Source organism: Photinus pyralis, unplaced genomic scaffold (genome assembly GCF_008802855.1).
Source record: "Photinus pyralis isolate 1611_PpyrPB1 unplaced genomic scaffold, Ppyr1.3 Ppyr1.4_LG5, whole genome shotgun sequence".
In the NCBI taxonomy this organism is placed as follows: domain Eukaryota; kingdom Metazoa; phylum Arthropoda; class Insecta; order Coleoptera; family Lampyridae; genus Photinus; species Photinus pyralis.
In genome coordinates this window covers 25,228,323-25,244,552 of record NW_022170596.1, presented here as the reverse complement: position 1 = coordinate 25,244,552, position 16,230 = coordinate 25,228,323, and the positions used below count along the sequence as shown (strand labels likewise).

Here is a 16,230-nt window from a genome sequence, read left to right as displayed (position 1 = left end):
AATTGTGTTCGGGAAATTGTAACGGTTCTGTAACTTGTTTTTCCGACGACACGGATTTCTGTTATACAGCAAGTACGTCTTTTGGCTTGGAAAATATAATACAAACGTGGAAACTGTTTAAAAGAAGAAAAAAATTCTAATTTTTGTGCTAATTGTATTGTGGTTGAGCAGGTGTGTGATATAAAGTATCTGGGTATACATCTGGATGAAAACTGCAATTGGAAGAACCATATAACTGGAGTAAAAAAATATATAAATATGTGAGGAAATTTTATTTATTGAAGTATGTTTGTCCACTGCCTTTCTTGCCAACAATTTATTTTGCGATTGTGGAAAGTAGGATACAGTACGGGTTATCCTGCTGTGGTGGGGCCTATACTACTACAGTTCATTCTTATGTTGTAGTGCAAAAAAGTATTGTAAGACAGATTTTTCGCGTTAGGAGGGGTGAGTATTCTTATGCATTTTTTTTAAATTCTGAAAGTGCTTCCATTTAGACTTCTGTACATCTTCAAAGTTCAACGTATTTTTTATTTAAGAGGTGGCCAATCAGTTTCAAACTCTCTGGTGCATTCAGCTAGGTTAATATATTTAAATCGTGTAGTAATTCCAAAAACTACATCTGAAGCTTTTAAACGATTTTACTCCTATATCTCTGTAACCTTCTTCAATAAACTTCCATTGTAGTCCAGGCAAATTAGCTTTAAAAATAGTACAAACTGGATGTTGTAATTTCACTCAACGAAACCAAGTGTATCCTATGTAAAAAAATCCGCTGAATCAGAAAATCATAGTCCCCCTGTCCGGAAACTCCCGGAACATATTGTTATTAACAAAAAACGAAGAAAAAATGAGAAAATGTCGTGTTTTTTCGCATTTGACTTCGAATATCTCTTTGACTATTGCTCTGAGGGAAAGAATGAATAGATATGAACTTGTTTAGAATAAAATTTTCTATAAGATACAGTTTGCTATTACCAAGTAAAATTCATCCGATCTTTTTGAAAATCCGTATTTAGTAACTTCTTTTGATAATAAAACAATATGAGAAACCCGATCACCGTAGGTTTCATAGTAACTGATTAATTAAATAAACAAGTAAAAAAAGGGATGCTTTGTCTTTCAAACTGGGGGACTACAAGAGCGTTCCCAATTTTTTTATACATAGTTTAACCCTAAAACAATCTTTTCCAATAATTGTCCCGATGATTCTTACAAATCGACGGATTGTAGAAGTTTTTTTCGGAATTCGAAGAATTTTCTTAGTTACCAAATGGAATAACTCCCGCAATATAACAAAAAATATAACTCTATAATAGGCGAATGGAAAGTTCTCTGAAAGACGTACATTAAAAAAAAAACGTCCAAATCCGATTAATCCTAGAAATCAGCTTTTGACTTTGAAGCCAGTTTTCGAAACAACCAAAAATTATTTTGCAAATCGGGTCGCACCGATCGCTTCTTTACAATGTGAACTTTTTTATGCTTCTATTTCACCAAAATGAATGATTATTATTGATTCGAGTGGCAAGGGCCGATTATAGAGTTAACTTTCTTGTTATATCTCGGAAGCTATTCAATTTGTTAGTTAACTAAAAAAATTCCACAGTCCGTTGATTTGCAAATATTATCGGGGCAATTATTGGAAAAGATTGTTTTAGGGTTAAACTATGTATAAAAAAATTGGGAACTCTCTTGTAGTCCCCCAGTTTGAAAGACAAAGCATCCCTTTTTTTACTTGTTTATTTAATTAATCAATTACTATGAAACCTACGGTGATCGGGTTTGTTATGTTGTTTTGTTATCAAAAGAAGCGGCCAAATACGGATTTTCAAAAAGATCGGATCAGTTTTACTTGGTAATAACAAATCGAGAACAAACTGTTAATTTTAGAGATTCATTTTTTACATTTTTCCACAAAAAAGAATAACAGTTGAAAATGAGTTTTCCAGACCAACTATATCTTATAGAAAATTTTATTCTAAACAAGTTAATTTCTATTCATTCTTTCCATCAGAGCAATAGTTAACGAGATATTCAAAGTCAAATGCGAAAAAACACGACATTTTCTCATTTTTTCTTCGTTTTTTGTTAATAACAATATGTTCCGGCCGTTTCCGGCCAGGGGGACTATGATTTTCGGATTCAGCGGATTTTTTTACATAGGATACACTTGGTTTCGTTGAGTGAAGTGACAACATCCAGCCCAAACCGTAATTTGACTGGACTATTGGAAATTAGCAGTGAAAAAAGGAAAAATAAGTTTCTTCCGAAGTATAGGCGATGGATTCTGAAGAAATTTAAAATTCTTTGTAATAAAACAGATTTTAAGTTGTTAAAATGACTGACAACTTTTTTGCCCCAAAAATTACGTTTCTTTTTAGATTTTCTTTTGCGTGTTTCCTCAAATGGAAAACACAGCACTTTGATTTTGTCCAGGGGGTAGATTAAAATTTATTTTTTTTTAAATGCCACATTGACATTTGTCGCTCCGAACATCTAGATTAATTAATGATATGTCAAAGTGTAAGATCAGCAGCTCACGTCTAGAAAGACGGAAATGTAGTAGGTACCTTAATGCAGAAGTTACCAAAAAGTCAACTTTTTGTTTCGAAATATTTTCAAATTTAAATTCTATTTATACATTGACCACAACCGACCAGTCCACAAATTTATCGCCAGACAAGAGATAAATCCTTTCAACGTGAGATCACCATCCCCGAAAAGCGATTGCTGCCCAAATTAATGTATGCGCCTTAATTGTACGATTTTACTTTTGACGACATTAGAAATTATAGGATTCAACACTTCGAACTTTCAATTTACATGCATTCAAAAGACGCGAATTTAAGACGACCTTGTTGGTTACCTGTCCTTGGCCATCATCAAATTACACGTCTATCACGTTGATTAATTCGTCTTGTAAGTCAATGAATCGTGCAGGCTGGCTGTGGTGTACAAAAATAAAATGAAAAGATAATCCTTATTATGTTTCAATGAAGTTAACAACCCCCTCAAATTCAGTACACCTCTGTCCGGTTATTTACAGAAGATTCGAGGTGAACGTGAAAAAATAAATCACACAGTCTAAAAAACTCGTTAAAATTCCATACGAATGCCCTTGAGACAGAATTGGGGCCTCTTGTATCAAAAAAAATTTATTGCAATCCCGATTAACGAACTTTTAGTTGTATATAAGCGCATTGATAATAATGCAGGACTTTATTTCTAGTATTTAGTAGTAACCGTACGCTCACAAAAAAAAACTCAGGTACACTGCCCGAAAGTGTGTTGGAAATTTAAATAGTAAACGTAGCACGTGGTCCCAAAGACCACCTAAATTATGAATAATTCGTGCATCGAACCTTTTTTCATTCATCCCGGTTGACCCATATACAACTCTGTGAAGGCACTTGAATAATGACGTTAAAGACGAAAGACACATTTTTGTTGTCCCTGGTAAAGGAGAGTATTTATTCAAAATTAGCATTTGTGATTAATTTTATGCAGTATAGCAACTTCATCACATACTTTACATTTTGTGCTCGAAGACAAGTAAACGCCTTTTCTGCTGGTGAATACGACTACCTTCAAATGATATGAAATCCTGTAACGCGTGGAAAATAAAGTTAAAAACAATAAACTGAACCAACATAGACAAGGAGCCAGAAGGTCACTTCCGGTTGATCGGAATCCCTTTACCAATTCCTACCTATTACTGAAAACACAATTGGAAAATTCGAGCCCGTTCGCGAGTTATCATGTACACAGACGGACGGACGGACAGACAGTCAAAAATCGCGATAGAAGAAAAACTTTAATAGCACGACAAACTTGAAAGCATTCATAGAACTCTTTTGGAATTCATGGAATTATTTTACAAGTCTTTTTACAAGCTATAAGTAGTTGAAAAAGTCAAAGAAACCCTCCAAAATTTGTAAGGTAGCGAGGTGAGGCGGCGCAGCTGCCGAAGGCGAAGATGTGGCTATGTGTTGAGTCAAACAATGCTATGAATTTCTAAACAGATTGTAACTAGAGCAGTTTTTTGCTTAAAATTAATTAAAATTAAAAGTACGCGGAAGAAAAATTTAAATTTAAAAGTTTAAAGAGCCAAAGTTTTTATTTTTTGATTGTAATACGGCGCGCTTTCCTTTATTTCTCACACGATCGACAATGAATTAATTGTTCTAAATTGAATCCTTGTCGAGTGTCCATTTTTTTAACAAGTGGGTTTTTAGAAGATCATCTTTTGCCCTAGTGATAAAAATCCAAGTTTCATTTTGCATCATTGTGAAAAGTGAATAGTTCCGCAATATTCAGCATAAACTACGTGCATCAATCGTGACCAATATTTACCAAAAGGTGCCAGTTCACAAGAGTGTGTATAAAATTTTACCAAGGGATTTTTATGCAGTATCGTGCATATTTCAGTTAGTAAAGAAACGCGTTCATCGGCAAAAACTTCACCGTATATTGACGCGTGCAATAATGTAAAAGGGAGGCGAATGTGTGGTTTCATGTGTAAAATGAAATTACAACAAAGAAAACTGTTAGTAAAATCAATAATATTCAGGCTCAGTATTCGCGCCGTTAAGAAGAAAGGTAGTCAGTGTAAAAGTTTGCCCAAGAGATTTCCTATACGTCAAATCAAGTTTTAATAACAATCCAAGTAAATTGACTGTGTATGCCACTACAATTTTCGCAACAACATTGTATTGACCAACAGAAGAATTCGCATCAGGAGCCAGCCTGTATTTCACAATCAATCGTCAACAAATCCAATCCAAAGAGACTTTGCTTAGAGGTTATTGCAAGCCGGCGGGTTTTTTAAGTATGCATCTAGTGGAAAACATCTGATAGCTACCCCAAAATGATGAGTTGCAATAGTTAACCGTAAGAATTCCATATCTTACACGTCAAGGAAAAAAATTGTAAATAGAAAGGTGTATTTTGTCAAATTCACTCGATAAATTTATGAACTTCGTAAAGTATTGTCTTTGTAAAGTGTATAATTAAAATGACCCCTTAAATTTGTGGTCCATTCTAAGGAATTTCTTAAACTTCACCGTAAAGGAAACCAAGTTCGTGGGTTATTTATAATCCCATTTGTCAAAATAAAATCAACATTTCAAGTGTAAAGGTCTTTATGTAAACTATTAGTAATTAAATTTCAAACCATTAAGCTATTTAAAGCTAGGAAAAGAGAGGGCCATTTCGAATTAAACTTTAAGGATCCCAATTTGTGACAGGTTGAATTTTAGTAAATGGGAAATTCAATGTAAAAAAGGGAGGTGCACGATAATTCTTTTTCTTTAGCTTGTATGATACTAGCACATTACAATTAATTCATTCCAAGGTGTTAGTTCATTTAACAGTAGATGCGCACGCGTTTAGATTTCCGTTCCGATAAAAAACACGCAATAACCACACGATGCCGGAGTCTCTCTGAGAACGAATTACTTTTTGACTATGCACTGCTTGCTCTGGTAAACTAGGTCCGTATTAATATCCCGTTTTGTGCACGAAACAAAACTAATACCTTGGACTACGTACGTAACATCTCGTAACCCAGGAACGAATGCCTCTCCAAAAATCCCCGAATTGTTGTTACTAATTATTATTAATTAATTATCGCCTTCCTTCAAGAAGGCAGGTTTGATTCGCAGTTCCCCGGAGTGCATGCGCTTTTGATTGCCCTTAAAAAACCCACATACGAGAATTGTGCTGAATTGTTCCATTACTATGTTAGACCGAGAGATAACGACAGATTTTTGCGTCTTGCACCGTAATTGTTCTCAATCGTCCAATCGTTCGCTCTATGGATTCATGTTCATCGAATCTAAAAAGAGAACGGATGGATCGAATACGATGAAATTTTGCAGGTGAATTCCTTATCAAATTTGTAGATCGGAGTTCGTGAAGGCCTTTTTGACATCTCCGTTAGTTATGAACCGCACTGCATGAAATTCAAAGTGAGCATAACTTTAGCCATATAATACGCAATGATAAACTATAGTCCAGGAGCTTGGTTGCTATATTTGTTTATACATTTATTTTATATTCAAAGTTCATGACTAGTTCTTTTTGCATAATTGAGCTTTTAGTTATGTGGTTAGCTACGCTTATACGCTGCCCAACAAACGTTACATTTTTACAAAGAATGTTTGAGATTAGTTTGAGCGATTTTTCCAACTCTCGGAGGAGAATAGAACGCCTTGCTTGATTGCAAATTTATTTGATAGCCAGGAGTAAACTGACTAGATCAAAGCTGAAACGTTTAAACAGTAATAAACAAAAGGAAGGTTTAAAGGAACAATTCGGTAGGTCGCTCGGTGAAATAAAGGTACCCGAAGAAAAAATAAAAGAGGTAGCTAACGCTTATATTTAATTAATGTAAGATAAAGTGTAATCGATCCCATTACTTTCACTTACATGGCGAGGCCCGATTGAAATCAAAATGTTAACCTTTTAATCGTTAAAGTGTATCTCAAAATATACAGTTTCGAAATAATACATTAGGCATAGTAACCGTTTAGCAGTAACAAGCAGGGGATTTTTCACGTATAAAAAAGTAAAAATGCATACCTGGACAATCGGAAGTGTCCAGTGCTTTGATTAGGGTCGAATTAGAGGGAAAGTGGGAGCAATTGTTAGCGACTGGTCAGAAGCTACAGTGTAACCCTTCTCAAGATATCTACAGCTTTATTTTTATTTTACTCGAGTATTGTGTCCGACTACCGGGTAGGTACTTCCCATGGTTTGCTATTATACAATACAATTACAAGAATTTTGTAAATGATATTTCTTATGGGAATTGCGACCGGCGCGTATTTAATTAATAAATAAAAAACGGTGAACATTTCTGACTTCCTTCTTTTATAAATCACGACTTTAAGCAGGTTGTAATTTAATAAGGAGGGTGATTTTATTATTAGTAAGCAAATGGTATAATATGTCATGCTTATATTAAGATATGATCGAAAACAAGAGAATATTAACTAACCGGTCAACCCTAGCTGACCAATGTCCACCCTTAGTGTAGGTCTAATTGATTTAGGGGTAGATTAGATTGAAGTACTATGAGAACAAATTTGTTAATTATTATTACGACCATTTGGCAATGTTTGATAACAAACAATAGCCAATATCGTAATGCAATTATAAGCGATCGACCTATCAAAATTACGATTTCCCCCCTTAAAATCTTCGCTTTAAGGGGAAAATCTGCAAAAAAAAGGTTGACGTTATTTTAAAGTAGTAATTGATTGTATTTATTAAGGTGTAACAAATTATTTAAGGGTATAAATTGATTTTCCAGTCATTTTGGTATCGGAATTTCTCACAGTATGAAGGGGAACGATCCCGTGGCAATAAAATTGATCTATCACGCAAATCGAAGGGGTGACAAATCTGAATAAATCACATATCCAAATCCGAGTACAATAAGAAATTTTCATACTCTATTTTTAAAAGCGACCCCAAGGTTGCTTATAAATCTTAAGTAGTGAAGGGTCACATATGTAATCTTCATCGGTAACCCTTCTACTGGAGTCCATTGTTAAAGAAATACGTTATCCTTGCCGGACTTTGTCTATTGGAATCAAATTTAGCGTATACGTGTTGTAACGAATTTATAACCCTTTGGGGAAACTGTCTTGTCCAGGTAGTTCGTATTAATTTTTTCGGCCCGCGGACACTTACGTTATCTGTCATCTACTGAAATGTTATAGTTTTCAAATGACCCAAAGTGGATAACTGATTTAAAATTGTAATTTATGTGTAATGTATATAATGTTGTATACGATATCCTTGAGAAGCTCTCGTAAATTGGTCAGCATTGTGTCCTGTAACTAAATTCGTCGGAAAGGTTATGAAATTAATGATAGGGTGCATCCGACTCGTGGTCACGTGATGGATGACCACTGTCCGTGGATTAGAGATGACAGTTTAATTACGGCCAGTTGACTTAAGACTCACGGTATACGCTTCGAAATAATGAATTTCGCGTAAAATACATAAAGAGCTTAGATCAAAATTATCCTTACGGAAAATTTCCACCTCTCGCGCACGTGAAATTTATCTCGCAAAGACGCGACGTTTTAATTAATCTACTCATGTTTAGTTATGAAATATTCTAAACATTTAAATGGGTTCTGTCGTAGTCTCAATAATGTAATTAATTACATGGAACAAATAATTCTTCGCAAATTACTGTTCGTTTCTAAAAATTTGTATGCTGTTACTTATGTTAGCAACTTTTGACGTTACTGTTTCTTATATGTTGTGCTTTCCGGGAAATTTCTGTATTTTTAGCGTAACACAACGAAGTTGAGTTGACGCTTTTGTGATGGATTTTCCGTCGTCTGCCTGTCTGTCTGCCTGTCGTCTGTTTGTTCCATCGAGTTCTTGGCCCCTGAGTCACCTAGAGACTTCGAGTGATAGCTGCTATGGTTTATATTTGCCCGTTACTCATCATTTACAGTTGTGTTACGCGGCAACACCCACGAGTGGGTTTTGGAATTTTTTTTAGATATTTGTATGTAAAGACAATCTTGGGGAAGTTGGACATGTAGAAGCGATAATTAATCAAAGAGTGCTTAAATGATACGACTGCTTCCCTAAAGAAACAGCTAATATTAATACACTTTTTTCAAAATAGTAGCCAAAGTGGGTACTTAGGCTAGTGGTGACAAGAAATGTTTTTTTTTTTTTTTTTATTGCCTTTATTTTATAGTGGGCTAGGTAGTGCAAAGCGCGCGCAATACCCCAGTACTATTCTGGATTCTGGATTACAGTAGGAGGGTAGACGGGGTCCACGCGTACCTAGGCCCCAAATTAGGGCCCTTTATACTGCCTCCCTGACTAGAGTCGTTCAACCCCTCAACGTCGCTCAAGCCATCCCACACGTGAGATGCACCTAAGGATGCTGGAATGGGATCCGACTTTCAACGTAGCCATGTCCGGCCAGAGGATATCCCCAACATGGATCGTCGGCACATTCACAACGTATGTGGTGTGCCGTCTCATCGTTTGTGTACATTGAACTATATACTCGTAACTGGAAAGTGAAGCCAAACGAGTGGTGGTAGCTTTATCTCTCTTACACTAGTACCGTTAAATTCAACGACATAATTTTTCTATTTCACTTAAATTATAGGGTCGTATTTTCTGCTTCTATCAGGAGTGCTAATAAACAAACTAGGCGCGATGAGTGTGATTGGAATAGTAGGGGGGGGGGGGGGGAGGGAGTACAGGAGCGGGGCCTGGAAAATTTTTTACAATTTGGAGCTCGAAGACATGGTTTGAGCGCTCCCAATTTTTACAAAACAGTTATTATTCGTGTTGTAATTTGTCCGTAAATCAATCCCTAATAACATCATAAGGTTATCAAATTACAAGAACAAGAATATATTGATCGTACATATACGATGGGGGGTCCGGAAAATGAATAAAAATTTAGTCGGAATATAGAGTTTTAGCGCTCATAATTGCCTACAATTTTCACTGATGGAACTTCAGCCCCAGAAATCATAAACAATAATGTATACAATATTATTTGTTGCCGCGCCCCCTTTCTTTGTTAAATTTTGACGATAATCGATAATATAAAAATTGTTGTGCAGACCATAAAACACCTGTTTTGAGGCCAGCCGGGCTAACTCATCGGTTCTGTTCCAGCATGCCCTTTGCAACCCACGCAAATTCAAGGGTGTTGCTGCTTGCTGCTTGCTCTATTGCATAGTGCATATATTCTGAAGCCAACCTAGAGGTAATCTTACAGCGACCAAGCACCTGCAGGACAACCCTGCTGTCACTGGAAACTTTGATAGTTTCGTTCTTTGCATGCATAAGCACTTTTCTCACACTGAGCGGTAGTCCTTCCAACCCTGATTGGAATACAGTAGGAAGTTCGCGTTGTGGTGGACTGTTTATAGTACAGTCAAATTAGACCAAAAAATGGGCATTCCGTGGATCAGATATGTCATCTCTAATTTTTCTTTTAAATTGTTAGGATCAATATGGATGTGAAAAATCCAAGTTTTCGACATTGAAAGACCTGTACGAGCGACACAGCACTTGAAAATATGTCATTTTATTACCATTTTCTGGTTTTTGTAAGTTTTACTCCTGAAGAACCGATTATCGTATACTTTTTTAAACTAGACAAAATTTCTGACAATTTCAGCCCTTAACGATCTCCGCAGAAAGTAAACTTACAAAATATGCACGATGAATTGTTGTAAGTCGTGAGTCGTAATAAACTTGTTGTTGAAGAAGTGCTAAAAATTAAAAATTGCAAAGCAAATTAAATATTGATTTTTGTCTTTTAGTGGAAAAATGTCCATGTTTATATATGATTCGTTATTCATTCAAACCATAGTGTTGTGAGTAAGCTTTCTGCTACTGTCACAGACCTTCTATATTCGGTATCCCTTTTGAATGGTCGAGCAAGGTCGGGCAAAAGAAAAAAATTCACAGATTTCGCAATTCATGCAACAGGTAGTGGATCTTGCTGAAGAAGAAGATGACAACTTTCTTATCATGGGAGATGCTGGGGATCCAGAGGATATCAACATTCTAGCTCTTTCCGTGAGGATTTATGGAGACGCCTCACCATAAAATCCCCCCAAACGAACAAAATTATAAAAATGTTCATGAGGTTTTTATGCGAAAATAGGCAAATTTGATTAAAACTGAAGAATTTACGAATTTTTGAAACGCTGATGTATCTCCAAAACTCTTAGACTTACAGAGCCGCTTAAGGGCTTCAATTGTCACAAATTTTGTTTAGTTTAAAAAAGTATACAACAATAATTGCTTTAAAATCTGTCTTTCAGAACTAGAACTAACCAATACCCAAAAATAATAGAAAAAATGGCGTATTTTCGAGTGCCTTTGGATGTCGAAAACTTGGACTATTATATATAATCCCTATAGGGATCTCTCAATCCGCTCTATGACGCAGTGCGCAGGGCTGACTCGGTAGTTCTTCCTAGGGAGTAAGCGTGTTGGTTAAGGTGCAGCGGAAATGGTATCAGCGCCGTATCTCTTAATCGCACAGTCTTTCAAGTGTCTTAGGAAGACATCAAACTGATTCGGCGGTATGCTTTAGGTGTAGAGGACCTTTGCCAGGTTTGGGGATAAAGACAATTTTTATCTCTCTCCATTAGCTTAGTCTGTAGCCGCTCTCTGGCGCCTTCTAATATCTTTCTTATATCTTATAGGTTTCCCAATCGACAATACCTTTGCTTTATTGAACAGTTGGCCCAACTGAGTTTTGTGCTTGAGCGTATCAGTGGACTGTATGACTGGAATATAATGTTAGTGAATCACTATTTTAAGTAGTTCTACGTTTTCGTAAAGATCGCCGTTTTTTTATTACGTTGGATGTATTATATGATTGAAAAAGTGTAATGTGTGTTTGGCCATTGGCCATCGTTTGCGACCGTGGACGTAGAGAGGCCAGTCTAAGGGTGGGTTCGAGCTATGCCAAACTCGCCTTCGGTTCACTCGGCATTGGTGTGCAAAAAAGTATAATGTGCATTTGGCCGTTGGTAAACGGCGTTTGCCACCGTGGACGTAGAGACGCGGGTATAAGGGAGGGCACGAGCTATGCCGAACTCGCATACGGCTCGCTCGGCATTGGTGTGCAAAAAAAGTGTAATGTGCGTTTGGCCGTTGGTAAACGTCGCTTACCACCGTGGACGTGAGAGGCCAGTCTAAGGGAGGGTCCGAGCTATGCCGAACTCGCCTTCGGCTCGCTCGGCATTGGTGTGCAAAAAAGTATAGTGTGCATTTGGCCGTTGGTAAACGTCGTTTGACACCGTGAGCGTAGAGAGGCGAGTCTAAGGGAGGGTCCGAGCGAATAAGGGTAGTGTGTTTTAGGCTCGATGCACATTTGAGTGTTTTCAAACCGCGTGCAAGTTGCGGGCGAAAGCCGGTGGTTTAGAAGTGCATGGGCTCTAGTTGCGCAGTACCGCAGCTTACAAGTACCGTGCACCGGACTTGTTTTTGGAGGACGCCAGCTTCTGCTATGCCACCGCATACACGCGGCTTCCACAACACGCCGGGCAGCCTCTAGCTGTGCTAGGCAATCAACGAGTACACACTGGTCGCACGATGGAAGTCACCGTCGACACAGAGTTATTACCTGATGTTGTTAAGAACCAACCGACCGCAAGTGTGCATCGAGCCTTAGGTATACTTTATGTATATATGAAGTGCAACTCAACGTAGTAACGAAAAAATTGGCGTTAAACCTCGACAATACACTTAGGTCGTATGTTGCTATATACTTGGTGTTTAAAAGCATCCTCGAGGATTTTTACCAACCGCAAAGCTCAGGTTAATGCTTTAAAAAGACAATTTCAAAAAATCACCAAAGTGCCTTACCTTTTGCGTTGGTCCTTCTTTGGTACGTGTAAATCGTAATGTTGCACTTATTGTTTTATTGGTTAGGAAAAAATGAAAATTTGTTTTAAGTATTTTGTTTGCGAACGCGCGTGTTTAGATTCTATCTTGCAGTGCAGTGTGTTTTTACACTCAAACACATTGTTGCGCGGGGAGGGAAACATATAAATAAACTTATAAAAATTAATTTCTGATTAATTGTAGATTCAACACTGCTTTTCGAGAGCTCTGCACCACCAGGATGGTTATAGGGCGTCTGGGCAATCCTAAGAAGACATGCCTGTTGACTCCACAATTGAGTTGGTAAGATGACCTACTTTGTCCTGTAAGTCGACAGGCGTCCTCCTCCCCCCAAGGGGGTGCTCTCTAAGTTTTTCTCCAAGGAGATGTTAGTAAAGGGGAATATCCGTTACCTTGGGGTTGCGATAACCCTTTTAGATGGATCCCTTGCAGTTAATTTCAAATGAAACTAGTCTATGATCTGACATATTCGCTTCTGGTTCTTTATGTGGTCAGAGATCCTGGATGATGCCAGACTGAGATCAATCACAGTCTAGCTTCGGGTAGTTACGTACGTGGGTTCGCGTTCGCGTCACACACTTATTGTTTTTCTTATACCTAGTGTTCTATCAGTTCTGGCATCTCATTACTGGGAGATAGGTTGACAGAATGTTCTGGGAGATATACCGATACTATTACTCCTTGAGCTTACCCTGTATTTCACAGCTTAACTGTATAGTCCTGACATCACGGCCGCAGAAGAGCTTTAATGTGGCTAAGAACATAAATACATGGTAGGTATTTCTTGCCGTGTACGAAAGAAAACGGTTCCTTTTGTGCCTCCAAGATCAGAAACCCTTGATTTAACAACTCAGGGTTCTTGAATGAGGGCAATGTCTCGCTTTAAAGTGAGGCGTCTCCTAAGGTAGCAGCAGACGCCCTACAGTGTTGCAGGTTTATTTGTATGAAATTATCTTTCATACTTTGTATTATGTAGACAATAGCTACCCATCGTTTATGCGGCGTTGATAGAATCAGACTCTAGCAGCGTCTCAATATTCGAAAACTCCCCCCCCCCCCCCGTTCGAAAGCGGCCCGAGTGAATTGCTAACGCTGGAGCAAGGACTGAGCCTAGGCGGTGATGATTCCGTAGCATCTTGCAGTTGCCCCTGTAGCAACTGAGGTGTTGTTGTGGTGGTTGTACTGACGTACTCCCCACTTCATCAGGCTCGTCAGGGTTACTAACCCGTAGCTGAACTTTCTCCTCCTGGCGATTAGGTCAGCTTGTTCTTTTTCCTCAATGCCGAAATCTATCAGCCTCCCTTGAGGTTGATCCTTCCCGGCTGTGTGGAATAGGCACCATCCTGCCACCTTGACTTAGAAATTCTGCACTTCCAAGCGCCGCAGGACTGCCACCAGGTCGTCAGGTTCCCCCGGGACCCAGATGGCAGCTTTGCGGAGCCTAGGAAGGTGTTCATGCCTGGAAGAACAGTAGTTTTGGGATGTACATGACGTTTCTACTGTTTAATTATACAGAGTGGCCCAACGAGAAGTATACAGAGGGCTTTTAGGGTATTAAATTTAGAAATTTCGAAAAATCCTCCAACACGTCAATTTTTTATTAGAGGGAGGCAACTTTTGGAATACAAATCATGAACCCAAGTCTTCACCCCTAAAATTTTAAATGGAATCCTATGGCAAATGGCACATTATTTGAAAGCCAATTTAATCGTGATTACTAATCTGCTTTGCTTTTTAAATTCTATTGATTGGTTTCGGAGATATTCGCATTTGAAATGATTTTTTCTAAAAAAAAACAAAACGTAATCACGATTAAATTGGCTTTCAAATAATGTGCCATTTGCCATAGGATTCCATTTAAAATTTTAGGGGTTAAGCACCCTACGTAGAGGGGTGAAGACTTGGGTTTGTGATTTGTATCCCCTCGAATACAAAATTGACGTGTTCGAGGATTTTTCGAAATTTCTAAATTTAATACCCTAAAAGCCCTCTGTATACTTCTCGTTGGGCCACTCTGTATATTACTATTGCTGCAATGGTTAAAAGAGGAGCAGAAAAAAAGAGTTCCTCCTTCGTACATTTATTTGGTCAATAAAATTTGCTTTACTGTTACTATAATTGTTTAAACGATTTCGCCTACTGGTTTAATGATAAGCTCGTGAATCTGAAAAATCACAATAGAAGTTTTTTTATATTAGTCATGGTTCAATACCTGCACGTGAGGGGGTGTAGATAAAACGTACACAACTGCGTCCGCCACATCAGAGGGTTGTAAAAAAGGAGTATTCTTCAACCATTCGTTAAAATCCTGAGCGGATTCCTGTCCGCTTGCCATATAAGCCGCGTTGACAGCATCACTTTTGGTAATTCCTGGACTGACGCTCTAAAAGAATGATTTGACGTCGCGATTCAACAAAATTATGGTTACCGAAATTTTGATTTTGCTCCCAATGGAGTTTAACTCTTGTCTTAAGGTTTCGGTTAGGGCAGTCACTGCGAATTTCGACGCGGGGAGCACGTTTGTGTTTGGCACAGGACACACCTTGTGCCCACAAATGCTGTTGATGTGCACTATGTGACCATCTACTTTGTGTGCCCGCATGTCCTTCACAGCCTCCCTGGTTGCAATGCACAACCCCATGACGTTGGTGTCAAAAACTTCTTTCCACATTTCCGTGTTACCATCGATGAGGTTCGTAATTCTTCCAATGCCGGCGTTGTTGACCAAAATATGAATCGGGCCCAAATTGTCACTAATCCACTTGAACGTTTTCAGTACATCCACCTCCTTAGTAACGTCGCATTGGATGGCGTGCAAATTTTTATTGTCACTTAACTCCCGAATTTTTTCAGTGCGACGAGCTAGTCCTGCGACCTTAGTACAAGTCTTAGTAAATAATAGAAGAATAATAACTTACTATAACGCCATTACTAAGCAATTTTAAGGCAATTTCAGCTCCCATACCAGAACTGGCACCTGTAATTACGGCTACCATATTCCTCCAACGATCCATGGAAAGAACCATTTTGTGTGTTTTCGAAATGGCGATATTGGTATGACAGCAAAATTATTTTCGGAGCAGTCCGAAGTCTGTTTGGTAATTGTAGTCATGTTTAGAGATAATAGTGTGCAATTACAACACTCTATGCTACTAAGTACCTATAAATAAATTTGTTTACTTAATTTGTTGAAAATTAAAATGTTTTCAAGTTTAATGATCGGATTGGTAAACACATTTTTTCACAACTACCCTCTGATGAGATGATTATTAACCTTTTTTCTCTATTGCAAAGTGGACTTTCTCGGAATTTATGATAGTGGTTAATAATGAAATCATTATCATAACTAGTTAGTAGTCAATAATGAGAACTGTCACGCCATCTCTTTTAGTGATCATATCCTGAACTTTCGCTCAATAAACGTTTAGACTAGTTCTTCAACATCAATAATGGCAACTTTCTTCATTGTCAAAGAAATTACATACTTAAAACATATTTTGAAATAGTATATTGCATAATAAGTGTGCTAAGAAGCCTATTTCGCACGAGTATTTTGCGACACGAGCGAGCGTAGCGAGCGAGTGTTGTAATAAAATCGAGTGCGTAATAGGCATTAGCACTCGAATTATGTACTATACTTTTTCTACGACTTGAATATATTTGATAAAAGATTGATAGATTACGATCGATTTGGTTCTAAATATTCGAACTTCGAACTAAAAATTAGAACTGTCAAGTGTCAAATGTCATGGTCTATTTAAAAGGAATACAAAATACAACGTAACCTCACTTATATTC

General features: G+C 37.8%; 2 protein-coding genes across 3 annotated transcripts in view; one reads left to right on the top strand and one right to left on the bottom strand.

Moving 5' to 3' along the window:
* LOC116171173 (farnesol dehydrogenase-like) overlaps nt 1-16,230 on the top strand; it is a 37,834-nt gene that overhangs the window by 15,859 nt on the left and 5,745 nt on the right. The window lies entirely within an intron of this gene.
* Nucleotides 14,497-15,645, bottom strand: LOC116171174 (farnesol dehydrogenase-like). Its single transcript, XM_031487867.1, has 4 exons — nt 15,351-15,645; nt 14,861-15,307; nt 14,645-14,815; nt 14,497-14,596 (listed from the first exon to the last, which is right to left on the bottom strand). The coding sequence occupies exons 1-4, from the start codon at nt 15,456-15,458 to the stop codon at nt 14,555-14,557; spliced, it is 768 nt and encodes a 255-aa protein (XP_031343727.1). The 5' UTR covers nt 15,459-15,645; the 3' UTR covers nt 14,497-14,554.

Bases quoted from the DNA above. Each gene is read 5' to 3' on its own strand.
- LOC116171174 (XM_031487867.1), bottom strand. From the start codon at position 15,458: ATGGTTCTTTCCATGGATCGTTGGAGGAATATGGTAGCCGTAATTACA. The intron at 15,308-15,350 runs GTAAGTTATTAT...ACTTGTACTAAG, and splicing joins TGCTTAGTAATGGCGTTATA to GTCGCAGGACTAGCTCGTCG. The intron at 14,597-14,644 runs GTATTGAACCAT...GTGATTTTTCAG, and splicing joins CTACACCCCCTCACGTGCAG to ATTCACGAGCTTATCATTAA.